Raw genomic sequence first — 26,645 nt, forward strand, 5'->3', positions numbered from 1 at the left:
ATAACGCAGCGAAACCTAAATCAGGACCGGGCGTTATTTGTCCTTAGTTTTATGGCCTAGCCGCAAAATCAACATCTCATTACCATAGGGGTAGCGGCTCAACTCCAGGCCTCTAGACCCTCCCCAACAGGTCAGGTTTTTAGGAGACTGCTCCATCTGTGCTGAAGCAGGGATATCTTGAAATGTCCACATAATGTGACTGTCTTTGTCTTAATAATACTCCTAGCCAGACTCTGGAATAGGGCTATTGAAGTCGAGGGAAATATTACGGTTATTTAGGATATACCTAAACCGGTCAGTACTCCCATTCGGACACTGATTTTAGGGCAAGAAAAACAGAAATTCTTTATTTCAGCGCCCGGGTGGGAGTACCGCCGGGTTTGTGACTTAATGTTACATTATTTAACAGGGATTCATGATTAGGGCATTCTTATGCTAGTGGCTCGTTTTGCATATCCTATTCCCGAACGTCTGTTCTATAACGCGAGGCTTTTAGAGTGACATTAACATAATATTTACCTTACTTTCTTTAGTGAATACAGCTTTACCATTAAGGTAACTGAGGTTAACGTTACATTAAATGGCCTTCGGACGCCTGGGCCTTTGGTTACAGGATGGGCACGTTCCTGCATTCCAAAGTCTGATGGTTTAATCCGCAAAATCATTTATTAATCGGGGTGAGGTGTCAGTCTGTTCAACTTTGATCTAAACAAAAACTCAGTGAGTCATTGTAAGGCTGCGCTTATAGTGCGGACGACGGATGACGTCACCTGTTGCCGCTAGCGAAAGTTGTATTTTGCTTTCCGACGACCATGTCTTTGATTGGTTCAGAGGCTGTCACATGTGGCGACAGCCTCTGAAAAATCAAATTTGACCAGCTTCAGAAATTCGCGTTGCGCTTACTATAAGCGCACGCGATGGCGGCAATACATTTTTTTGCCTCGCCGTCGCCGGCACTATAAGCGCAGCCTAAGATTAAGTAGTGCTTGGATACACTAATTACATAGGAACACGGCAGCTATCTCACTGCATTGTCTGAGTGTCACCTTGTCACTGTCTCCTCAGTTGACTGGTTTCCTGTGGTCAGAGACCTCGTTAGTCTCGGCTTGAAGATCTTCGCCCTGTGCGTGTCCACCTCCCTCTCCCTGCTGACCATCTCCGCGGGGTGGCTCCTGTACCGACCCGTCGTGGCGCTGCTCCTGGGTGCTGCCTCCGTCGGCATTATTGTGATCGCCAGATCCCACGTTTTATCCAAGAAATACCAATAAGAACACGTCTTGCGGTGAATTTGTAATGCCCCTTCGGGCCAGAAGTCCTGCAGCCGCACAGGAAACAAAAAGGTGGCGTTGCTGATAAAGAGGGGGCAACAGAGAGGTTTGGGGATAATGTACTGGCAGGGCTGGGATTTATAGTAATAAGGCACTCGGGGTAAGAAAAACAAACAGCTCATTACATATGCAATGGTCACCCATCCTCTCCCTCTCTATTCCTGGTAGTGACATTATAGCAACGTGTTTCTAGCTCAGATCTGTCCCAAAGATGTCACCGTTAAAGATTCGCTCACAAATTCAACCAAGATTGGCAGAATCGGAGCGTTCCCCCCGAGTAATACGTTCAAACTGCCAGATACATTAAAACATGAGGGACATTTCTACCTTTGCACTCCTGGGGGTGTTTACAAAAAGCTGCAGGAAAAGCAGTTTGAGGGGCTGGGTATCTATGCAGCCACCTCTGATGTGTGTGCGTGCATGTGTTCACCTTAATAATATGGTCTGTATCACCTTAATAATATGGTCTGTATATGACAACTTCCACGAACTGGAAGGAAAATAGCAATAATCCCAACATCAAAATGTCAGTTTAAAGGTATACTCTGCTTTACAGGGCGAGAGGGAATGAAGAATAAATTGTACTGTTAAACATTTGTTAGGATAAAGGAAAAGCATTTACAGACCGATAATCGCTTCTAGCACAAACATGAAATGAGAGAGAAGTCTTGTTCAGACGGTAACAACACGGTGTACTTGGGAAGATCAGTATTAAGGAACTGGGGATTTAAACCTGACACCCCCTCGCTGCCTCACACTCTGCTTCCTTCCGCTCCGCCATGTGTGATTCTTAACGTATCCAATTGGTCCTATTTGGAATCCTGCAGGTTTGTGTGAGACTGTGGAACGTTCTACCAATCACGGCTAAATGTGTCCTACGATCAATAACGGCCGGGACCAATGACACTGCAGCGCTGGTCACTAGCTGTACACGACACTACAGGTGGAGGGGTTAGGATTGCAAACATAATGCTGTTTGTTTCTCCCGTTCGGTATATGCTGCTTTGTGCTCAGGACCGCTTGGAATTACTCTCACTTGAAACGTTTGTCGTTGTAAAACATTTTCTTCTGCTTAATAAAACAGAACGGTCTGTAGATCCCTTCCAATCTTTGTAAATCAGTTTATTATTTGCAATGAAAAAAATTAGTATACAAACTTGACTTTTTATCTTTTTTTTTTTTTTTTAACAAAATGCTTTAAGAAGACAGACCCTCGCACTGTAGGAAAACACCCTGGGGTTTGCAGCACTGCATAATATTATTTCAGTGTCTGTCACTGATTGGAAGACGTGTACAGGGCACTTAGATGTCGCTTGCTCTGGGGACCCCTCTAACAGGGAAGTGACTGAATCCAGCAGTGTCCTGGTTTCCTACGACCCCAGTCCCCCATCCCCTGGCTGTCACTTCTTCTCGAAGGGGAATAAGTACGTCTCTTCTCCTTTTTGCTCCCGCTTGCTCTTCCGTTTGGCTTTTCCTCCTGGGGTCTCCTGCGTCTGCCGGTTTTGGGGCCAGGACACCGCGGCATCCTGTGCTGGGGTCTCCGCCATCGGCTTTTCCTCATCATCGGAAGAGAATCCTCCCTCCCCGGCGACCAGCTCAGGCCGCTCTGACTCCTGTAGCGAGAGGGGGGGAAAAAAAGGACACTCAACCCATGTAATGCCACTTAAGGCAATTGCAATCTTTACCCCTAATACAAGCCGGGCCGTCAATGCAACAGAAGTTTAATAAAACATGTATATGGTGCGCAAGCAGCGGTCACTGCTTCAAGGTTAGCATGCCAGGAACACGACTAGGGCACGGGCCGGATCAGCTGTTGGTATCGGTGCTTTTATATTGATTTGCTGCTTCCTACATGGTGTCTTTTCAGTCGTTTTGCTGATGGACAGGCCCCCTGGCACCGCGCATGCGTTCTACGTGCCTCACCTTGTTTCCGTAGCGCTGCTGCAGCCTCTCTCTGATGATCAGCCCCTTCACCAGCAGCTTCCAGTTTCCCAGCGCTCGCTTCTCCCGTTTCTATAACACAGTGAGGGACCGCGACAGTGACGCAATGGGACAGGAAGCAGCTGGATACCTTTTATGGGACAGACCGTCCTTTATACCAGTGATTCCTAACAGGAGGTTCAGCAACCATAAGGGGTACGTAAATAAATATATCTAATGGCGGATCCCTGGTAGGTACTATGCACTTAGAACTACCCCACACGGCAACTTGGCGTGGGGTATATAGCGATGAATTACAGTAGGATCTTGCACAGTTGCACAACTGGCAGCGAATGAGAGAGTGTAACACAGCGGTGCGCAATCTGTGGGGCGCGACCCCCAGGGGGGGCGCGAGACTGCCGACGGGGGGCGCGGGGTTTACAGAGGCCCCGCGCGCTTCCCGAAGGCACTTAAATTAAGTGCCGGGGGAGCTGCAGGGCCTCTGTAAACCATACTTACCCGTGGCTCCGGCGGCTTCCTCCCGGCGTCGCCATGGCAACGCGGCGTCAAAATGACGCTGCGAGGTCATGTGACGTCACGTTGCTATGGCAACGTGACGTCATTACGCCGGTGCGAGGGTAAGTTGGGGTTGGGGGGGGCGCGGGAGTGAGAGGACAGCCGGCAGGGGGGCGCAGGGAAAAAAATTTGCGCCCCCCTGGTAACAGATACTCGCCTCCTTCTGCTTTTGCTCGATATCTGCCTGTTCATTCTCCCAGGCAGTCAACAGGATGTCCTTGTGCTCCTCACAGACTATGTAACCTTCCGTTCTGGAAAAGGAAGACAAGACACACGAAGCCGGGTCACAGACAAGGAAGAGAACCAAGACCCCAGCCCGGGGGAACACTTCTATTAAATATATATACAACATTACCCAAGTAAAACACTTTCAGTCTCTGCATTCCAAGGCTAACAGTTTCTGTAACAGGTGCCCCAGAGAATACTATGGGTTGGCTCCTGCAATGAAATTGTCACCAGTCAGGGAGTCATTTCTTAAACTGCAATAGTACCAAATCGGGATGCTATCACGCGGAAACACCCACTGAAGTAAAAAGGCGTTTACCTGCGATCAGCACCCACGATCGACACTATCACAGTTTAATTAATAAACCCCCAGAATGTTTTATTCACCCGTAAAGTTTACGTGGAAACATCCTGTCAGAAGCCTTCCCTTGTGTCCCAACAGCATTCTGTTGCCAATACTGCTGGGAGGCTGTGCAGTGCACCCACTACCCTTTCAGTGAATATTTTTATTCCCATGCATCCCCAAATTTGTCACATTCTCACTTCTGTAAATAGGCAGCACTAAAACAATCCTCTCTCGCCCAACAAGTGCCATAAATCCATGAGATTATAAAGCGACACTGCGTGGCTGGTGCACTGAACAGTATCAAAGCAACTAGCTTTCTTGTGTCTGTTCCTCTTTGTACTTTACGACAACTCTTGCTGCTAATTTAATCCTCATCAATGAATCAACCGAGGGAGATCAACTCAGGTTTTCCTTTCAAAATGCGCACTCTTTGCGTCAGTTTCCGCGTCATTTAAGATTGTTGGAGCTTAGTAAAACTCGGTCGTCTCCCACTTCCCTGTACTATATGCGTCTCGCACAGGGGAGGCCAACTCCAGTCCTCAAGGGTCGCCAACAGGTCATCCCTGCTTCAGCACAGGTGGCTCAATCAGTGGCCCAGTTAAAGAGTGAGCAGGGACTGATTTAGCCGCCTGTGCCGAAGCAGGGATGTCCTGAAAACCTGACCTGTTGGTGGCCCTTGAGAACTGGAGTTGGCCACCGCTGTAGTAGAGGTTGCTGCAGTCTTACACAGGGTGCGAGAAGCCACAGTGAAAGTCGAAGCCAGTGATCGCGTGGACGCAGTCGATGTCCAGCTTCCTCGCCACGCGGTGCAAGTTGGGTACTTGCAGGTGGACGCAGCCGATGGGCAGCATGCTGGGTTGAAACAGATACACGTTCCCAAACTCGTTCCGGGGAACCTGCGGAGCAGAGAGGAGTGTGAAGAGCTTACACTGGGAGGCATAATAAGAAAACTTGCTCAAGGTCACAAGCAGCAGACACAGATTCAAACTCCGCAGCCAACCCTGTAACCACCAAGCTGCTTCTTCTCCCAAATCCGTATTATGAACTAAAACGTGTTCCAAAAATCATCTCACTGGGATGGACGGTCTTTCCTTTGCACCATGCTGCGTAGAGCAGGAAGTGGCCAACTCCTGTCAAGAGCCACCAACAGGCCAGGTGGTAGGGATATCCCTGCTTCAGCACAGGTGTCAGACATGACTGTCTGTCACCCACAGGCTGAGATACCACAGTATGAAGCTGGAGTGAACTCGATCGCTCCCCTCAAGATAGAAAGCCCTTCTAAATTGTGTGTGGGCTTCATGTGTTCTTCTTATGGGCCAGGAAATGATGAAGAATGATTGGGGTCAGGGAGAGGAGCCTGAAGGCCGATTAAAAGAACAAAGACATGCAAGTAGAATTTGAGAAACCCTGCACTTCTGTGCTGCTCACACCGTGTCCTGATCGTGATACACTGTAACACACACAGACACGCAGACACACAGACACGCAGTCTGTCACCTCCTCTTACCTTTCCACCCACAGCCACTGGGGGCTGGAAATCCTCCGTCTGCCACAGGCCATACACAGCCAGGTCGTTGCTGTCTCTCTTCTCTGGATCCATTAGACGCGCTTTTCTCGCACGGTTAGACTGTCCTTTTACCATCTGCGCAGACAGGTGACCAGGAGAGAGATTAGCACCACGAGATCACACACCGTCTGTACTCCTCAATGCATTAACCTACCCTTGTTTAGTAAATCCCCAACTGTAACTCGTACTCACTTAGCATATGCATCAATACATCAGCGTCTATACTGTAGCAAACTTTAGCTATACGTCCAGAGGTATTCAGTGGAAAGGGCGGTTATTGACCCCACAATCTGTTGTACAAACATCTTAAAGAAAAGACACTACACCTCCCATCATGTGACCCGGTTACATTGCTCCGTTCTTGCTTTGCACAGCGGGACATTAGCTCCAGCTACTTCTGATGATGTCCCCATTAGTTTGTGAGCAGAACTCAGGGAACAGATTCCTTAAAGGGCTACACTGCTCACGTTGTTCATAAACTGCCCCACATAACAAAGGACTAGATCAGCCCATATCATCTTATGCAAGAGACGCTAAAACTGCAGAGCTTTCCTCTGACAGAGAGGGTGTGTGAGGTGTGTTTAACTTCCCACGTACTGCCGCAGAGGAGTGCGCTACGTATATTACCTTATAAGGCAACTCCCCGAGCCGCACCACACGGGCTTCTTTCAGCCAGGTGTCCCTGGAGTGCAGAACGTGGACACAGGACCTACAGAGAGAGGAGATATGCCAACCACTGCCAGGAGGAATCAATCCAAACCCGCAGAATCAGCAGCAAGTCACCGGTTTTTCACACCTCCCAGGCCTATCGCCTGATGTGTTGTCTCATACTGTAGGTCTCTGGCAATCAGCCTTCTCTGGGGTCACACCCATCATGCATCACTGATCATAATTTCTGGGAGATTGAACCATGTGTATCCTACTGACGCTTATCGTGGGGTGGGCGGTTACACATTGATCAGCTGTGAGTGGGGTGTGCGGTTACACTGCGATCAGTTGTTAGTGGGGTGCGCGGTTACACTGCGATCAGCTGTCAGTGGGGTGCGCGGTTACACTGCGATAAGCTGTCAGTGGGGTGCGCGGTTACACTGCGATCAGTTGTTAGTGGGGTGCGCGGTTACACTGCGATCAGCTGTCAGTGGGGTGCGCGGTTACACTGCGATCAGCTGTTAGTGGGGTGCGCGGTTACACTGCGATCAGTTGTCAGTGGGGTGCGCGGTTACACTGCGATCAGCTGTCAGTGGGGTGCGCGGTTACACTGCGATCAGTTGTCAGTGGGGTGCGCGGTTACACTGCGATCAGTTGTCAGTGGGGTGCGCGGTTACACTGCGATCAGCTGTTAGTGGGGTGCGCTGGAGTCTTCCCCAGCAGCGCTGAACATAGAATGTTTGCTGGCCCAAATCCCTGCCCTGTAGAGCTTACAGTCTAATGTTAGTGGTGGAGGCACAGGGAGATAAAGTGACTTGCCCTAGGTCACAAGGTGCGGACTCTGGGATTTGAACCGGGCTTCACAGTGAGTGAGTGAGTGTCGTTGTTTTCAGAGTCGGCGCTGATCCGCTCCTTAGGCCCAACCCTTGGCTTTGGTACCTGGAGTAGACGGCTTCCCCTCGGCAGTATCCCAGGGTGGCGGCACTCTCTGGGTAGATGGCCTCGTACTTCAGCAGGTGCCTCTTCAGAACGTACAGCGGGTGGTTCTTATACTCGGTGATCGATGTCGGCAGAGGCTGGTCCAGCAGCTTGACCTCAAACTGCAAACACATCAATTCATCAGAAAATAGTTTGCATTCTTACAGCGCCACAGGGACAGGGTTATCAGGCCACCGAGTCACTGCCACGTATTTCCAGCTGCATTAAAGCCCCCAAACACTACCACGCTTTGTTTCCAACAGTATTTGTGGATTCCATTCATTACATTATCGGTTTGCTTACGCAACACATAAGAAAGAGACACGTGAGGTCTCCGAAGCTCATGTACAGCTATCGCAGTAATAAATTGCTGGCCTCTCTGGCAGCAAAGAGGTTAACAAAAGTCAGAGGCTGTGAAGGTGTTAAATATGAAAAGGCGCAGCACCCCCTGCAGGTTTATTCTTTAAGATTGTACAATATGGTGTAACACGTCTCTAGAGCTGGGGGGCTCAACTCCAGTCCTCCTGCCACCCCTCACAGGTCAGGTGTTCAGGATATCCCAGCTTCAGCACAGGTGGCTCAATCAGATGCTCGAAGACAGCCTCTGAGCCACCTGTGCTGAAGCAGGGACTGATTGAGCCAGCTGTGCTGAAGCTGGGATACTCTGAAAACTTGCCTTGGAGGGGGGGTGGGGGGAAGAGAGGAGTTAAGCCCCCCTGCTCTAGTGTTTTCTGTGCTCACTGATTTTTTAAAACTATTATTTACTCCAACGTAATGAGCAGAGAACCTCAGTGTAAACGACTGGCAAACCCCTCACTTTGTGATGTCGGACTGCAAAGAGGCTCATCTTTCAAGCTCAGGATAAGCCGGCTTCTCTGATGAGGCCCTTTGAAGTCTGCCCAGGAAACAGCTCTGTGCTGCCCAGTGAAGTATGTGAGAATGATTAGCAGAAGTTGCCGTGTGGACACTACTGCAGGGTTTGGGCCTTTTTAAATACAATTTTTTTAGATTAAAAACAGCTAGGAATTGGTTTTCAAAGGGTATTACACTGAGCCCTCTTTCAATGTCTGGGGGGCACTGCACCTTTAAAGGGTTACTATAGGGTGTACCGGGTATTTTGTGGGTCACACCTCTGTGTCCTCCCTCTCCTCCCTGTCAGTGCAGGGGCTCCGATATGGCTCCAGCGTCTCCTCCCACCACTCAGGATCCACGCGGCGTTTCCGGGTGCACGTCATCCACTCCGCGTCATATCTCCGCGTCACATCCTTCACGCAGCCGTTGTCGTCGATCCCCACCACGTATGTGACCGGCTTGGTGGCCGCCTTGAAGCACAGCTGTGGCTGCCTGACTGTCCCATGGGTGCAGTCCACGCTCACCCACTTCCCCTCGCCCTCCAAATACACCTCCACCCACTGGTCTGTGCCACTGGGTGATGCCACCAGCTCCACCTCCTCATCATCTGTGGAGATGATCTTGGCCCTCCTCTTGGGCTGGACGCTCTCATTCCTTGGCGATTGCTTCGCTTTAGGTTGCCCGGAGGGGGCTGCGGGACTCCGTGCCGTCCCCTTGCCCGCCCTCCCACCCCCCTGTTTGACCAGTCCTACCGCTCTCTTCCCTTTCCTTTCAAACGACGTGTCCTCTGAGTCAGAGTCGGAGTCCTCGCTGTCCGTGAAGGTGATGTCGGAGTCGCTGCTGTCACAGCTCCCGCTCTCCTCCTTGTAAGTCACTTTGGAAGCCGCCTTCCTCCTGAGCTGGTTTTTGGGCCGGGCGCCTGGCTTGGTCTCCTCCTCACTCTTCTTTTTCCCCGCTCTTCTCTCCGATTTGGCGCTGCCCGATGGCTTCTCATCCTCTCTGTCTTTGGTTTTCCCCATAACACTCTCCTCCTGCTTCACCCCTGTCCCCCTCTTCTGTCCTTTCCTCCTTTTGGGCTCCCCTTTGTTTTTAGATGTTCGGGGTCCATCTGAGCCTCCACTGGAGGACTTTCCTCTGGGCAAGCGTTTGGTCTGGGAGCAAACAACGTAAAAATAGAATAAAATGACGTATTTACGAGAAAGAGAGAAGTCAGACTACACAATCTGGAGAGGGGCGCAGACAATAAGAATCCAGACCGCGCTCTCTAACCGTATAGATACAGGAAACAAAGTTCCAGTAGAGACGTTCGGCGAATGCGAGTGGCAATATATTGCACCGTACAAACACTGCGCCTCACCTTGGCCGGCGGCTCCTTCAGGGACATGGGATGCAAGGACAGCACCAGGCGGCTAAGGAGCTGCAAGGATCGCAGGAAAATGAGGAAAACCTGCGGAGTGATCACAAAGGTGAGCCGGGTGTACTCCAAACAGTGAGAATTATAGGTCAGAGGTGTGGAACGTCTGGTCTAAATGTTACATAGAACGTTCGGTATTATCAACATGCTCCCACCTCAGTGTGTGTGTGTGTGTGTGTGTGTGTGTGTGTGTATATGTGTACGTACATTGCCCCAGTCTGCACCATTACTACTGATCACACCCACCAAGATAGAAGTTACTTATATAATGCATATTAAAATAAAAGATAGTTATCTATATCCGGTGCCCCCTCCACCCTAGTGTGATCCTGCAGATCCCAGTAAGAGGACACAGGAGCAGTCAGGATTATCTTACGTGAACCATCTCATCCTCGTCCCTCACGCTGTAGAGCCCAAATCTTCGCTCCAGAGTGTCCGACATCGGCTCCAGCTCATCCAGAGAGAGTTCCGGGGTCAGCGTGAAGGTTCTCATGAACCTGGGGAATAGACACTCAGCTGACTACCTTAGTTTCATGTGTCCATTAATGTCTCCTAACTCAGCTCGCTAAGATCTGGTGCGCAGCCTTTTGGGGGGGTGGGAGCTCCTGGAGTCCAGGCTCCATCACCACTCATGGCCCTAAGGCACGAGTTCTCAACACCAGTCCTCAAGACCCACCCCCTAAGGATATCCGCATATTCATTTCAGGTGGCTCAGTCAAAGACAAAGCCACCTGTGCTGAAGCAGGGAGATCCTGAAAGCCTGACCTGTTGGAGGGTCTTGAGGACTGGAGTTGAGAACCCCTGCACTAAGACATTGACCCTGCTTAACTAATGGAGACCCTGCCTGTAAACATCCCCCTTTCTGCCCCAAGTAGCACTCCCCCTCCCGACCAATGAAATTACTGGGAAAGCTCGACACTAAAAAGGTTCCCTCTTCCTTTATGCAGGCACTTCTGGGGTTAATGTAAAAGCCGGGTCCACCTCAGAGGTTACACAGATCCTTAGTGACATGCCCTGATAGTGACACAACAACTGGATACAGATGGCAACATTGTAACACCCTGCAGAAGGCTCACAGCTGTTGGCACATAAGCCTCTGGGATGTCCACTTCTGGGACAGGCATACCACTTCACCAGGTTTGTCAGATACACCACGTCCACACGAGCAGCGGGGATCCTGGTGAAGTTGACGGGAACCAAAGACAGAGCCACGGCCTGGAGATCGGGCAGGTTACACGTCTTATTGCGATAGAAGCCGTTGGCTAGCAAGCACAGCAAGTGAACCTGGGGAGGGGAGAGAGGGGCGGGGGGGGAGGGGAGAGAGGGGCGGGGGGGGGGGGGGAGAGAACAACCGTGTCACAGACGTCACGATGCCTGGCACCAAGAAAGGTCCCTTCTGTCTGCACACTTCCTAATGCACCTTCCTATGAAGTTGGAGACCATGTTCAAAGCATCAAGACACCGTGACCATCTCCCCATGTACTTCAAATAGGATTGTGAGCTCTTTAGGACAAGAGGATTATTTATTAGGATACAAACACTCATAATACATATATACTGAAAGGAGAGACAACCATATATCTCATTTGCATTAACCCCTTTTCAATGCAATATCTTGTGGGGTCCGTTTGGCAACAAAGAGGTTGAGAGAGTGCTGTTAGCTGCAGCATCCCGTCGGGCACGGACATGGTTTGTGTTGGCCAATGTGACTCTCCCCAGACCCTCTTCCCTGTAACGGTGAGTGGATGAGGCTCTCCTCTCACTGACCTGCCCCTCACCTTGTGTGTATCTTCCCGCAGCTCCTTACTGAACCGGTTCACCGCCCTGCGCAGGTACGCTTCAAACTCCGCCTTCCTCTTCTCTCTGCAGAGCACAGGGAAAGCCAGCTCTATCGACTGCTCGCTCTGCCCCGCCCACAGCCTATAAACTGCTCGCTCTCTGCCCCGCCCACAGCCTATAAACTGCTCGCTCTCTGCCCCGCCCACAGCCTATAAACTGCTCGCTCTCTGCCCCGCCCACAGCCTATAAACTGCTCGCTCTCTGCCCCGCCCACAGCCTATAAACTGCTCGCTCTCTGCCCCGCCCACAGCCTATAAACTGCTCGCTCTCTGCCCCGCCCACAGCCTATAAACTGCTCGCTCTCTGCCCCGCCCACAGCCTATAAACTGCTCGCTCTGCCCCGCCCACAGCCTATAAACTGCTTGCTCTCTGCCGCGCCCACAGCCTATAAACTGCTCGCTCTGCCCCGCCCACAGCCTATAAACTGCTCGCTCTCTGCCCCGCCCACAGCCTATAAACTGCTCGCTCTCTGCCCCGCCCACAGCCTATAAACTGCTCGCTCTCTGCCCCGCCCACATCCTATAAATTGCTCGCTCTCTGCCCCGCCCACAGCCTATAAACTGCTCGCTCTCTGCCCCGCCCACATCCTATAAACTGCTCGCTCTCTGCCCCGCCCACAGCCTATAAACTGCTCGCTCTCTGCCCCGCCCACAGCCTATAAACTGCTCGCTCTCTGCCCCGCCCACATCCTATAAATTGCTCGCTCTCTGCCCCGCCCACAGCCTATAAACTGCTCGCTCTCTGCCCCGCCCACAGCCTATAAACTGCTCGCTCTCTGCCCCGCCCACATCCTATAAATTGCTCGCACTCTACCCCTCCCACACCCTATAAACTGCTCGCTCTCTGTCCCGCCCTCAGCCTATAAACTGCTCGCTCTCTGCCCCGCCCACAGCCTATAAACTGCTCGCTCTCTGCCCCGCCCGCAGCCTTTAGACTGCTGACTCTGCCCCGCCCACACCCTATAAACTGCTCACTCTGCCCCGCCCACACCCTATAAACTGCTCGCTCTGCCCCGCCCACAGCCTATAAACTGCTTGCTCTCTGCCCCGCCCACAGCTTATAAACTGCTCGCTCTGCCCCGCCCACAGCCTATAAACTGCTTGCTCTCTGCCCCGCCCACAGCCTATAAACTGCTCGCTCTCTGCCCCGCCCACAGCCTATAAACTGCTCGCTCTCTGCCCCGCCCACAGCCTATAAACTGCTCGCTCTCTGCCCCGCCCACAGCCTATAAACTGCTCGCTCTCTGCCCCGCCCACATCCTATAAATTGCTCGCTCTCTGCCCCGCCCACAGCCTATAAACTGCTCGCTCTCTGCCCCGCCCACAGCCTATAAACTGCTCGCTCTCTGCCCCGCCCACAGCCTATAAACTGCTCGTTCTCTACCCCGCCCACAGCCTATAAACTGCTCGCTCTCTGCCCCACCCACAGCCTATAGACTGCTCTCTCTACCCCGCCCAGTTATAAACTGCTTGCTCTCTGCCCCGCCCACAGCCTATAAACTGCTCGCTCTCTGCCCCGCCCACAGCCTATTAACTGCTCGCTCTCTGCCCCGCCCACAGCCTATAAACTGCTCGCTCTCTGCCCCGCCCAGAGCCTATAAACTGCTCGCTCTCTGCCCCGCCCACAGCCTATAAACTGCTCGCTCTCTGCCCCGCCCACAGCCTATAAACTGCTCGCTCTCTGCCCCGCCCACAGCCTATTAACTGCACGCTCTGTGCCCCGCCCACAGCCTATAAACTGCTCGCTCTCTGCCCCGCCCTCAGCCTATAAACTGCTCGCTCTCTGCCCCGCCCACAGCCTATAAACTGCTCGCTCTCTGCCCCGCCCACAGCCTATTAATTAACTGCACGCTCTCTGCCCCGCCCACAGCCTATAAACTGCTCGCTCTCTGCCCCGCCCACATCCTATAGAGTGCTCGCTCTCTGCCCCGCCCACAGCCTATAAACTGCTCGCTCTCTGCCCCGCCCACATCCTATAGAGTGCTCGCTCTCTGCCCCGCCCACAGCCTAAAGACTCCTTGCTATCATGCAGACTCTTATCAGATACCAGGAGAGTCTGAAGGGGTAAATATGTTATAAGCACAGATGTTGCTTATAGTGCCCACTGCCGGTTACAGCTGCTGATCCTGCTAATCCCAACAACTGGTGCTTTTTACCATACTGCACAAATTCACTATCACACACACTGGTACAGACACACTGCTTCAGCTGCAGAGACACACACACTGCTTCAGCTGCACTGACACACACTGCTTCAGCTGCAGAGACACACACACTGCTTCAGCTGCAGAGACACACACACTGCTTCAGCTGCAGAGACACACACACTGCTTCAGCTGCAGAGAGAGACACACTGCTTCAGCTGCAGAGAGAGACACACTGCTTCAGCTGCAGAGAGAGACACACTGCTTCAGCTGCAGAGAGAGACACACACACACACACGTATGTTCTGAAATTGTAAGCCTGTGCTTTCTTCCTTATATGGGTACTACACTCGTGGTTATTTGTGCACCCAAACCCAGAAAACTGATCAAAAATAATTTTTTTGCTCTGACAAAGACTACTTTGGGAAAATGAGATTTAACACTTGGCATTACTACCAGCATACCCCGCAACGTACGCAATGGGACCGGAGCATGTATGTAAAGCGAAAATGTACTTAAAGTGAAGCACTACCTTTTTCCCACTTATCGATGCATGTACTGTACCGCAATCGTCATATACTGTACGTGAATAACTGATGTAAATAACGCATTTGTAACAGGCTCTATAGTGTCCCCGCTTGCGCACAGCTTCGGTACAGGTAGGGAGCCGGTATTGCTGTTCAGGACGTACCAACGGACGCATGCGTGAGCTGCCGTTTGCCTATTGGGCGATATGTCCTTACTCGCGAGTGTACTTAAAGTGAATGCCCTTAAACCGGGGTATGCCTGTATACACCGCCACTTCTTCACCGTTCATTGCTAGAGGGGCCTGCACTAAGATTTTTAGTTGCGAACAATATCCACTTTGACAATAAGATCCATCATTATGTGTGGACCCCACAGAATGGATAACTACACAGTAACAGGGCGAACATAAGCGGACTCGTATATACAGAGACTTTACCTCCTCTGTCTTTTCCTGGCTGCCTCCGCAGTCTCGATTTCTATCTCCACCGGCTGGGCGGGGAGTGCGGGATCTGGGGGGAGTGAGGCCTGGAGCATGTCCAGCACTGGCCCGTTCAGTTCTAAAATTGAGAGATTAGATGCAAAGAAACCAGGGAGTGGAGAAGAGGCCGAGCACAGTCACATGCAACGGGACAGAACGGAAGTGACAAGACAGCAGAATGGCCAGATCAGAAGGTAGACTTTACAGGTATCTGCACAGCCCAAAATAACAACATCAGAAGCAGAGGGGGTGCTATTCACCCCACGCCGCCAAATCCAGGAACACAAGAGGCTCTCACCCACCGCTTCATCTGCCTAATGGTAGTGAGAAATCTAACATGTCAATAAATTACAAACATGGAGGTTAAAACAGGGGTGCGCAAACTGGGGGGCACGGCAGCTATAGAGGTCCCGCGCTCTCCCCCCAGGCATTTAAATTAAATGTCGGGGGACTGCACGAGGCCTGTACAACACACTTAGCTTACCTTCCAGCGACGCGTCGTCATGGTAGCCCGGCGGCAAATGACGTCGCAGGGTCACGTGACGTCACATTACCATGGCAGCGTGACGTCAGGCAGGGGTGCGCACGGGGAAAAGTTTGCACACCCCTGGGTTAGAATACCAATGAATACATTTTCCCCACTGATCTGAACAATTTCAATACAATGCAAATAAAGAATAAGATTAAGTCACAAACCATTATGAAAATAAACATTCACAGGGGCCCTTTGCACTGACTGATGTCTGTAGCACTGTATGTCCTTCCTACACCTAAAACTCTCAGCTCAGAGAGCAATAACATTACTGGCATTGGATAATATAAAAATCTCCCCCCCCCAAAAAACAAAACAAATCTAACTGCCACAAAAAATAGTGTTACCTTCCACCTCCTCCCACTCCTCCTCGCTTTCTTCATCATCCTCAGAGTCGCTGCCTTTTTTAACGGGTCCATCTTGTCCAGGCGCATTTTCCTCTAGAGTCAGCATGTCGCTGAGGGAACCATATATAAAAAAATGTAAAAAGATCCTTTAGATTACAAAGTGTCCCGGACACAACAAAGCCATATCACTTACTCCCTCAGCTACTGTCTCTGTAAGTTTCCCATGAAACCTCTTAGATTGTAAGCTCTTCGGGGCAGGGATTTCCTTTCCTATTGTCTGATTTTGCTGCACTTATTGTATAATTATAATCAGTGGTCGACAAATCACCAAAAAATCTACTCGCCACCTAGTACCACACGTGTGCTGCTTGAGCCAATAGGAGCTCGCCACGATGTTAAATCCACTCGCCCGGGGCGTGCAAATGTATAGGTTTGTCGAACACTGATTATAATTCCCTGTACTGTATTCTTTGTGAAGCGCTGAGTAAACTTTTGGCGCTATATAAATGAAGACATACAATATCAGGAACAAGGCGAGAGACAGGGAGAGAGAGACAGAGAATGTAACAGTTCTCATTCCATGTGTAGGAAAGTTTACAACCCCTGTAAGTGTTCTCCTTACCAAATACCCACAAAGCCCAAATCACACGGCGCTGACCCACCTGATTTCTCTCTCCATCTCCTCTGCTTTCAGCTCCCTGCTCGCTGACTTCTGCACTCTCGCTCTGGCGGTTTTTCTCCCCGCAGTGGTTCCACGTGACGCTTCACCTGCGGCTTTAACAGCCTTTTTGGGGTTTCTGACACCAGGGGCTGTGGGTTTGCTCTTCTTAGCCGGGTGCTTCTCATCTTCAAACGCGTCTTTCCCAACATCTGAGGATTATAAGACACCATGCAGTGTGGCAGCAGGGAACAAAAGGGGAGACCCTCCTTTTGTCTCTGTAAGTTCTCCCACTTACCACTTAGGCACGTTCTATAGTGCCGGGCGCGTGCTACGCTGTGCGCGCGGAATTTTAGTTGGCTGACGTTAGTCAGCCTTTCTATATAAGGGCCGCGCGCGCGCACGGCAGGGAGAGGGGAGCCGACAGACAGCGGTGAAGATGAGGAAATTCACCTTTTTGCGCCGCTACCGGCGCTGAATGTATGTATATGTGTATGTATTTGTGTGTCTGCACAAGTCTAATAAATTTTTATTTTTAACAATGGTTTTTTTTTTTAATAAATAATAAATTACACACACACACACACACACACACACACACACACACACACACACACACACACACACACACACACACACACACACACACACACACACACACACACACTGTACTTCCGAAAAGCATGTGGCACGTGCACGCGCGTTTGCATAGGCACGCACGCTGTATATAACAGCCCTTAGATTGTAAGCTCTTCGGGACAGGGACTCCCTTATCCTATTGTTTTATGTCTGAAGCGCTTATTCACAATATGTGTTATATTATGTCACGTACTGTATATTACTGCTGTAAAGCGCAATATAAATAAAGAACTACATACATCAACTTGAAGAAAGTATGCATAGACGTTTCTTTTGAAGCATTGCTGCAAATGCATGAAAGAGTTTTTTTACATTTGATGCAAATTTGTCGGCCACAAAAGTTGACGCCACCTCAGACCTGATATAAAAGTGACACGCGGAGACATCGCATTATAACCTGCGCGTCATGTAACTCCTCCTATTGTCCATCTCTAAAAGGTAAGCCAGTGCAAAACAGGGAGCAAAGATCTTGATACATTGACATAGAGCCGCAAGATGATAATGGCGCAATTAGCGTCCATTGTACTCCACATTTGCCTTGATACACACAAGTGCAGAGCTCCCACGTTCGTGCTATGCGAGGCCAGGGATGCAGCGAATGAGAGGAGTGACAGACTATTCTTATTATAGAGCGAAACTCAGCTACAAAACGGACTCTCAGGTGTGAACTAGCTCTGTATCATTTACACACCTGTTCACATCCCTATTCATCATCATGCACAGGGCTCTGCACCTCACACTGCGAGTTATAGTGATGCACAGGGCTCTGCACATCACACGGTGAGTTATAGTGATGCACAGGGCTCTGCACCTCACATGGGGAGGGATAGTGATGCACAGGGCTCTGCACCTCATGTGGGGAGGGATAGTGAGGCACAGGGCTCTGCACATCACATGGGGAGGGATAGTGATGCACAGGGCTCTGCACCTCATGTGGGGAGGGATAGTGATGCACAGGGCTCTGCACCTCACATGGGGAGGGATAGTGATGCACAGGGCTCTGCACCTCATGTGGGGAGGGATAGTGATGCACAGGGCTCTGCACCTCACATGTGGAGGGATAATGATGCACAGGGCTCTGCACCTCACATGGGGCGGGATAATGATGCACAGGGCTCTGCACCTCACATGGGAGGGATAATGATGCACAGGGCTCTGCACCTCACATGGGAGGGATAGTGATGCACAGGGCTCTGCATCTCACATGGGGAGTTATAGTGATGCACAGGGCTCTGCACCTCACAGGGGGAGTTATAGTGATGCACAGGGCTCTGCACCTCACATGGGGAGGGATAATGATGCACAGGGCTCTGCACCTCACATGGGGAGGGATAATGATGCACAGGGCTCTGCACCTCACATGGGGAGGGATAATGATGCACAGGGCTCTGCACCTCACATGGGGAGTTATAGTGATGCACAGGGCTCTGCACCTCACATGGGGAGTTATAGTGATGCACAGGGCTCTGCACCTCACATGGGGAGGGATAATGATGCACAGGGCTCTGCACCTCACATGGGGAGGGATAATGATGCACAGGGCTCTGCACCTCACATGGGGAGGGATAGTGATGCACAGGGCTCTGTACCTCACATGGGGAGGGATAATGATGCACAGGCCTCTGCACCTCACAGGGGGAGGGATAATGATGCACAGGGCTCAGCACCTCACATGGGGAGTTATAGTGATGCACAGGGCTCTGCACCTCACATGGTGAGGGATAGTGATGCACAGGGCTCTGCACCTCACATGGTGCGGGATAATGATGCACAGGGCTCAGCACCTCACATGGGGAGGGATAATGATGCACAGGGCTCTGCACCTCACAGGGGGGGATAATGATGCACAGGGCTCAGCACCTCACATGGGGAGTTATAGTGATGCACAGGGCTCAGCGCCTCACAGGGGAGGGATAATCATGCACAGGGCTCTGTACCTCACATTGGGAGGGATAATCATGCACAGGGCTCTGCACCTCACATGGGGAGGAATAGTGATGCACAGGGCTCTGCACCTCACACTCACCCTCCTGCTCTGCAGTCCTGGTCTGTCCTCTCTTGTCCGGCTGCTTCCTCGGTTTCTTGCCCCCTGGTTTTGCAGACACAGAGCCCCTGCGCTTGGCCATCACTCTGACATGTGCACACAGGAAGTCCTCCGACAATAACAGTACCCCTTGCGTCACTTCCGGCCCTCGTAGACATTAACCCTTTCTCTGCAGTACCCTGTGAGAATGATTGGTCAATGTTGCTTTATTTCCTATTGCTGGAGGGTACAGGGGAGCCGATACCCTGAGTATGTGAGTGAGGCTGTCTCAGAGTGAGTGATAGTTACATGTGATTGAGGCTGTCTCAGAGTGAGTGATAGTTACATGTGAGTGATGGTTACATGTGAGTGATGGTTACATGTGAGTGAGGCTGTCCCAGAGTGAGTGATAGTTACATGTGAGTGATGGTTACATGTGAGTGATGGTTACATGTGAGTGAGGCTGTCCCAGAGTGAGTGATAGTTACATGTGAGTGATGGTTACATGTGAGTGAGGCTGTCCCAGAGTGAGTGATAGTTACATGTGAGTGAGGCTGTCTCAGAGTGAGTGATAGTTGCATGAGTGAGTTACATGTGAGTGAGGCTACTTCAGAGTGAGTGCTAGTTACATGTGAGTGAGTGATAGTTACATGTGAGTGAGGCTTACTCAGAGTGAGTGATGGTTACATGTGAGTGAGGCTGTCTCAGAGTGAGTGATAGTCACATGTGAGGCTGTCTGAGTTAGTGATAGTTATATGTGAGTGAGGCTGTCTCAGAGTGAGTGATAGTTACATGTGAGTGAGTGAGGCTGTCTCATTTAGTGATAGTTACATGTGAGTGAGGCTGTCTCAGAGTGAGTGATAGTTACATGTGATTGAGGCTGTCTCAGAATGAGTGATAGTTACGTGAGTGAGGCTGTCTCAGAGTGAGTGATAGTTACATGTGAGTGAGGCTGTCTCAGAATGAGTGATAGTTACGTGAGTGAGGCTGTCTCAGTGAGTTACATGTGAGTGAGCCTGCCTCAGCGTGAGTGATAGTTACATGTGAGAGCTATGCTTCCCACAGTTATTGTCCTGTTTGTCTGCGCGTCGCAATAAAGTTTATTTATTGAAAATGAAAAAAAAAACAAGACAATACAGCTTCCTGCTCACCTGATTGGTTGAGCCGCTGCGTTTCACGTCTGGGCCATAAATATCGCGAGGCTGCAGTTGCCCCGGGAGACTGTCCGTTTCCGGTGTGCTGGGATTAAAGATGGCGGACGATGGGGAGCAGGTGAGGGAATGAGCGGGAATCAGAGCGATGTCCCGTGCCTGCGTTCTCTAGGATAAGAGTTCCCCGCGGGATGTGAGGGGGTTTCCTCCTGATATTTATTAGTCATGTCTCACTGTTACCCGATGTTCTCTTCCATCTGCTCCCTGAGGGGCCGCTGTGATGGTGGCACAGAGCATTCAGGGATAGGACAAAGGGTGTGCCCCCCTCCACTGCAGAACAAATTTAAATAATTCTACTTTTATTACAACTAAAATTATTTTCCTAACTTGATCAAAACTGGTTTGTTTCCCTGACTCTCATAAGGCTGCGCTTATAGTGCCGATGACGGCGACGCCAAGTCTCGTCAAAACAAATGCATTGCCGCCATCACGTGCGCTTATAGTAACGGCTTGATCGCTGGAAGTCATCTCTGTTTTATTTTTCCATTGACCGCAGCCTGACGTTGCCGGCACTATAAGCGTAGCCTAAGTTCAATATCTCTACATTTTGATTCTTCATTTATTCACCCCACGCATCCTGTTTTTAAGTGAACCTGCTCCACAAATCACAAGGCATCGGAAGTCCAACCGCCAGCGATGCGAAGTTAGTGCCATGTGACCAAGCCGCTGGCAAAAACTTTTTATGTGTTCACTAATTGTAATGGCTTGCTGCCAGCAAAAAGTTCAAGGATCGTTTGTGGAAAATACATGTCCCTGAATGGAGTCCTCCTAAGGCTGCGGCCGGTGGGGCGCGCGGCCGCGAACCACCAGACCCTTGCCCGAGTGGTCCCTGCCCCCGCTGCCTCCTTCCGACAGGGCTGACTACGTACTTTGACGCGTCAGCCAGCCGATGCTGCAAGAATCTTGTGAATTTCGGTGTTGACGCGTCACGTGGTACGCGAGTCAGCCAATGGGGAGGAGGGGAGAGAAGGAGCAAGGTGGGAGGCGCCTTGGGCGGGGAGCAGGGAAGGAGCTGCGGGTTATTAAAGTGTGTGTGTGTGTGTGTGTGTGTGTGTGTATGTATGTGTATGGGGGGGTGGACGGCACCACGATCAGGGCCCTCCCTCCCACTCCCGTCCCCCTCCGGCTCCCTATAGACCGCATATCGCGGTCTGTGTCTGTCAGCGCCCCGCCTGTCAGCAGTGCGGGCGCGCTGACTGAAGGAGTAGGACCTTCATTGGGGTTGCTGCATGGGGTGCCTTCACTTGCTTCGGTTGGGTGACGCACCAGCGCATTCTGAGGTCACTCGGAGGTTTGTGGCTGCCTGCCCATCAGTAAGATTTGACTGACTTGTTTGGTACATGCATACCTATTTTATTTTTTATTTTTTTTATTTATAAAAATGTTTTACCAGGAAGTAATACATTGAGAGATACCTCTCGTTTTCAATTATGTCCTGGGCACAGAGTTATAAAAAATACATGGTTACAATAAAAGCTATAAATAAAATAAAACTATAAGGACCTTGGTGTGACTTGAGCCTAGTGTCAGTACTGCAGGATGAAACCTATGTAATTTCAGGCCTTGATGCAGTGCCCCGTGACTGGGGTAATTGCATACATCTAAATTTCTGAGTTGTGATGGAGACCAGTGATCTCTAAAACATATCTTGGATGCTGATGGGTATAATGCTTTGTGTTAAAGTGCCTTTAGTAGTAATGTTAGCCATTTATTTTGCTTGAAAAACAATTCAAGGTATGGAGGGATTTTTATAATTTTACTAAACATGGGAGACTTTTATTTTTTTTAATTTATTCATTTTTTTTTTTTAAATAAATACCTCTAATCTTTGTCGTCTTTGAAATTAGCAACAAACCACAAACACTGTGGAAGAGCCCCTGGATCTCATCAGGCTGAGCTTAGACGAGCGAATTTATGTGAAGATGAGAAATGACAGAGAGCTTCGAGGGAGGTTACACGTAAGTTTTGGTGTTGTACTTTCTCTAAAGTCAATTTTTAAACCTTAAGTGGACATTGAAAACTGTTACCTTCCGCACAGGCCTATGATCAGCACTTAAACATGATCTTGGGAGATGTAGAGGAGACTGTGACAACCATAGAGATAGATGAAGAAACCTATGAAGAGATTTACAAGGTAATATTTCATGTAGTAATTCTGGCTGTTCTCTATATAGCACCTGTACATAGTAAACTGTTCCCTTGTGAGATGTTGGGCTTTCTTAGTAAGCAATTCCTTTTGGCATCATGGGCAATATACAGAAGTATGTTAAGTAGTTAACCCTAAACACTATAATTGTCAGATACTTGTACCGGCAAGATATGCAGTGACATCGGGGTGAAGACACAAAAGGGTGTTGAGCATTAACATGTTTTTACTTTCATTTTCTATGAAAGTCCGTAAAGGTGTATTAATGCTTGGCGCCTTTTTGAGAGACCTGGACCACGATTGCAGGCTTGTGAATGCAAATAAGCACACACAATAATAATATATATTTTTTATTTATTTTCCCCCCGTGAGTTTTTTAACCTTGTGTGGTATCTGGAAGTTTTTTAACCTTGTGTGGTATCTGGGAGATTGGAACAAGCTGTATAAGGCTGTGGGGTGTTACTGTTGCAGTTACAGCTAAACCCCGTTATAACGCGCCTCGCTATACCGCGATTCGGTTATAACGCGGTTTTCCCGTGGCTCCCGTTTTTAAAAAAAAAAAAAAAAAAAAAAAAAAAATTTTCTGCACACACTGCACACACTGCACACACTGCACACACTGCACACACTGCACACACTGCACACACTGCACACACTGCACACACTCACTGCACACACTCACTGCACACACTCACTGCACACACTCACTGCACACACTCACTGCACACACTCACTGCACACACTCACTGCACACACTCACTGCACACACTCACTGCACACACTCACTGCACACACTCACTGCACACACTCACTGCACACAGACAGCACACACTGCACATACACTGCTCATTGCTCACTGCACACACGCTGGCCACACGCTGGCCGCACGCTGGCCGCACGCTGGCCGCACGCTGCGCGCACACTGCGCGCGCACACTGCGCGCGCACACTGCGCGCGCACACTGCGCGCGCGCACACTGCGCGCGCGCACACTGCGCGCGCGCACACTGCGCGCGCGCACACTGCGCGCGCGCACACTGCGCGCGCGCACACTGCGCGCGCGCACACTGCGCGCGCGCACACTGCGCGCGCGCACACTGCGCGCGCGCACACTGCGCACAGCCCTCACAATACACTCACATGTCAGCAGCCCCCCCCCCCTCACATGTCAGCAGCCCCCCCCCTCACATGTCAGCAGCCCACCCCCCCTCACATGTCAGCAGCCCACCCCCCCTCACATGTCAGCAGCCCACCCCCCCTCACATGTCAGCAGCCCACCCCCCCCCCCCTCACATGTCAGCAGAACTCACATGTCAGCAGCCCAACCCCCCCCCCCCCCCCTCCCTCTTGCAGCAGCAGCAGCAGCAGATCTGGCTGGGAGGACACAGACACACGTTGCCACGCACCGCAAAACCAGGAGGCTGGGAGGAAGAGGGAGGGGGGCTGAGAGGGAGGGGGGCTGGGAAGGAGAGGGAGGGGGGCAGGTCTCTGTTTTGGGGTCACCCCTGTGCCCTGGCTGGGAGTGAGGGGGGCAGGTCTCTATGGGGGATCCCCCCTCCCTGTGAGGGGCAGATGAGGCTGGACAGAGGCAGCCCCGTCCACTCCCAGAATGCTTTGCTTCTAGCAGCATCTGGCTCCGGTCCCAGCTTTCCTCCTGGGGGCTCCGTCTCTATTTTGCAGCCTCTGCAGCGTTGTACTTGTGACCGTGAGTACAACGTGCGGCTGACATGTAACCCACCCTCCTGCACCCAGAGAGGGGCACTGCCCTGCAGGGGCATACCTCGGGGGTGGGGGGGAGGGGGTGGGGGGGGGAGTTGAGAGGGAGGGAGGGGGCTGAGAGGGAGAGGGAGGAGGGATGAATCGGCGCCATTTTTAAAATTTTTTTTTTTATTTATTTATTTAATTAACTCCCTCCCTCCCGATCAGGTGCGCGGCGGCCATTTTTAAAAAAAAATTAGCGCGACCCCGTTACTAACGCGGTGGTCTCGGGGTGGACCCCGAGGACCGCGTTATAACGGGGTTTAGCTGTATTTTGATATTCTCTTCATTTTGTGCAGTGGATGAGTTTTGCCAGTTTAACTACTGTAATGCATACATGTATTGTGAGGCAGTGTAGGCTGAAACGCCCAGGTGCTTTTAATTGGCCATGCAGGATTTTTTTTTCTGGGATATGCTGTGTGAGCTGCAAATTGCAGTTCATGTAAAGTCTGTTTGAAACTGAGCACAGCTGCAGCAGGACAAAAAAATGAAGATGCGAAGCACGTAGGGTTTTTTCTTTCCTGTAAGCGGTCCACTTGAGCTTAATACATTCTCTCTTTCATGGAAGTTACCCTGGATAATCCTTCATTTCTTGTCCTGCTGCAGCTGTGCTTCGATTTACTGAAGGCCTTCTGGATACTGTTGCTAGACTTGGAAGGACTTTCCTGAGTTCACATTGACTGAGCACCATATCACCCTTGGCTTGGACTGCAATGTGCAGTTGACTGAAGCCTTGAATTTATTTTGACAGCCAGTTGCAAATAAATATAATTATTATTATTATTATTATTACTAACCCAAGTAAAACAAACACTCTGGACAGTTGGATTTTTATATTTATTGATAGATATATATATATATATATACATATATATATATATATATATGTGTTGCATTATGATGCGGGGTCAAATTATGGGTCACTTGAAAATATCCTGTATCCAGGTAGGGTGCAGGCAATTCCCTGGTCAAAATATTGCGCTGAAGGAATCATGAAGCTGAACATACTTCTCATGGTTAATGTGTACTTGCCACACGCAATTGTGGCCTGTAAGAAGCTGCAAGAGGATGTAAAATATTCCTGACCACTATACTATTTTCTTTTTTTTTAATATAAATCCGTTCTGTATAATTGCAGAAGTTGTTTGGGGGGTATTTATTTTACCATCTTCATGGCAAAACTCATAATTTTTTATTTATTTTTTAGTCTACCAAGCGGAACATTCCCATGCTTTTCGTCAGAGGGGATGGCGTGGTACTTGTAGCTCCTCCGTTAAGAGTCGGTTGATGCACCAGTGGATGAATGGGGCCTTCGACACATAAAGATCAGTTCCTGTCTTAATGACACCTCAAAACAAACTGGACGTGGCTTATCGAGTCAAATTAATTTTTTTTTCTCCTAAACAAAAATGCCCTGCACAGGAGTAGTGTGTGGGTGTTGTGTTTTTTTTTTTTTTTTAATTCTACTGGGGAAATGCATTTTATTTGTAGTAATCTGGCAGTTACCACCATTATTTTAATGATTATTGTTTAGAAATCTGTCATGTTAAAGAGGTGGTAAGAGAATGTTTTACATTTGATATGCGTCAGTTAAAGGGAAGGATACAGGTTTTACTGTATTTGGCATGATTTCTTTAAATTGGCCTTTACCATTAAAATAATCACTGGTGCTGATGTTTGTATTTTACTTGTGTACATCACTTGACAACCCCCTCCCTATGAGGAAGGTATTTGGAAGAGAATACAGCTGTCAGGAACACAGTCTACATTTGACCCATGTTCATGCTGAAAGGGAGAGAAACGGAAAGGTGCAGTTCACCACTCCAGTATGTTGGTTCTTTATACATTTCCTCACCATACTGTACAGTATTGGGTCTCAAACAGTTAATTTTGTGTCTGCTGAACTCTAATTTAGTCTGTAGTTATCATAGCAAACTGCTCTGTGCTTCCCAGTGGAGTAGACAAAATCCACAGCTGGAGTTGCCACGTGAGCAATGGCAAGTTCTAGTCCTGTTTTTTAGTTGAATATAAAAAAATCCCAAACAGACAGATTCTTGGGGTGACGGGAATGTGACTGTAAAATGACCATTGTCATTGCAAGATCTTTCAAAGAAGCATGTGATGAGAAATGTTAAAGACAAGAAGGGACTTCTTTAAACACCTAATATGAAAGTTTATTCAACTGTGTTTTTTTGTGAAATCGGTTTTGCAGTCTGCTCAAAGAGTAGATGCTGTATCAAGTGGTTTCAGCAAGCTCTCAAATGTCTTGTTGGCTGAACAATTTAATAGGGGTTTTTTTGGGGAGGGGGGAGTTTTCGCTTTACTGCCACCTTTTTATTGTCTTGCCAAAGCCAGTGCATTTGCATGTGGATAAAAATCTGTCAAACCACTAACAAACAGTGACATGAATGATGATGCTTCTATATTTAGATATGGTGTCCAATATTTTTCGCTAATGGGACTGACTGGAAAACGCCATAGCTCTTGTTG

The 26,645-nt window shown here is 49.8% G+C and overlaps 3 protein-coding genes across 6 annotated transcripts in view; 2 read left to right on the top strand and 1 right to left on the bottom strand.

The window, feature by feature from the left end:
* Positions 1-2,435, top strand: part of TMEM43 (transmembrane protein 43) — a 268,845-nt gene extending 266,410 nt beyond the window's left edge. For all 3 annotated transcript variants that reach the window (XM_075574617.1, XM_075574616.1, XM_075574614.1), the window contains one exon: positions 1,066-2,435. In XM_075574617.1, the coding sequence (XP_075430732.1) occupies positions 1,066-1,268 (203 nt within the window). In that variant the 3' untranslated portion in view covers positions 1,269-2,435. The remainder of the gene's footprint in view (positions 1-1,065) is intronic.
* Positions 2,178-20,108, bottom strand: XPC (XPC complex subunit, DNA damage recognition and repair factor). 2 transcript variants are annotated; one of them, XM_075574608.1, is made up of 16 exons: positions 19,039-20,108; positions 16,384-16,591; positions 15,722-15,831; positions 14,801-14,921; positions 11,633-11,717; positions 10,981-11,138; positions 10,231-10,351; positions 9,798-9,887; positions 8,719-9,591; positions 7,550-7,710; positions 6,590-6,671; positions 5,903-6,037; positions 5,122-5,291; positions 3,982-4,075; positions 3,252-3,341; positions 2,178-2,941 (listed from the first exon to the last, which is right to left on the bottom strand). In XM_075574608.1, the coding sequence occupies exons 1-16, from the start codon at positions 19,142-19,144 to the stop codon at positions 2,729-2,731; spliced, it is 2,817 nt and encodes a 938-aa protein (XP_075430723.1). In that variant the 5' UTR covers positions 19,145-20,108; the 3' UTR covers positions 2,178-2,728. The 2 variants fall into 2 exon arrangements, with proteins under 2 accessions (XP_075430723.1, XP_075430724.1); XM_075574609.1 differs by having other exon boundaries at positions 19,045-20,107.
* On the top strand, positions 19,232-26,330 carry LSM3 (LSM3 homolog, U6 small nuclear RNA and mRNA degradation associated). The gene is made up of 4 exons (XM_075574619.1): positions 19,232-20,313; positions 22,100-22,210; positions 22,291-22,386; positions 25,363-26,330. Exons 1-4 carry the CDS (start codon positions 20,293-20,295, stop codon positions 25,441-25,443), a joined length of 309 nt encoding a protein of 102 aa, XP_075430734.1. The 5' UTR covers positions 19,232-20,292; the 3' UTR covers positions 25,444-26,330.
* The last annotated feature ends 315 nt before the right edge of the window (positions 26,331-26,645 follow it).

The sequence above is a fragment of the Ascaphus truei genome, chromosome 17 (assembly GCF_040206685.1).
Source record: "Ascaphus truei isolate aAscTru1 chromosome 17, aAscTru1.hap1, whole genome shotgun sequence".
NCBI lineage: Eukaryota > Metazoa > Chordata > Amphibia > Anura > Ascaphidae > Ascaphus > Ascaphus truei.

Bases quoted from the DNA above. Each gene is read 5' to 3' on its own strand.
- XPC (XM_075574608.1), bottom strand. From the start codon at position 19,144: ATGGCCAAGCGCAGGGGCTCTGTGTCTGCAAAACCAGGGGGCAAGAAA. The intron at 15,832-16,383 runs GTGGGTCAGCGC...TGGTTCCCTCAG, and splicing joins GAGATGGAGAGAGAAATCAG to CGACATGCTGACTCTAGAGG. The intron at 9,592-9,797 runs GTGAGGCGCAGT...GTTTGCTCCCAG, and splicing joins TGAAGGAGCCGCCGGCCAAG to ACCAAACGCTTGCCCAGAGG.
- LSM3 (XM_075574619.1), top strand. From the start codon at position 20,293: ATGGCGGACGATGGGGAGCAG. The intron at 20,314-22,099 runs GTGAGGGAATGA...CTTTGAAATTAG, and splicing joins TGGCGGACGATGGGGAGCAG to CAACAAACCACAAACACTGT. The intron at 22,211-22,290 runs GTAAGTTTTGGT...CCTTCCGCACAG, and splicing joins AGCTTCGAGGGAGGTTACAC to GCCTATGATCAGCACTTAAA.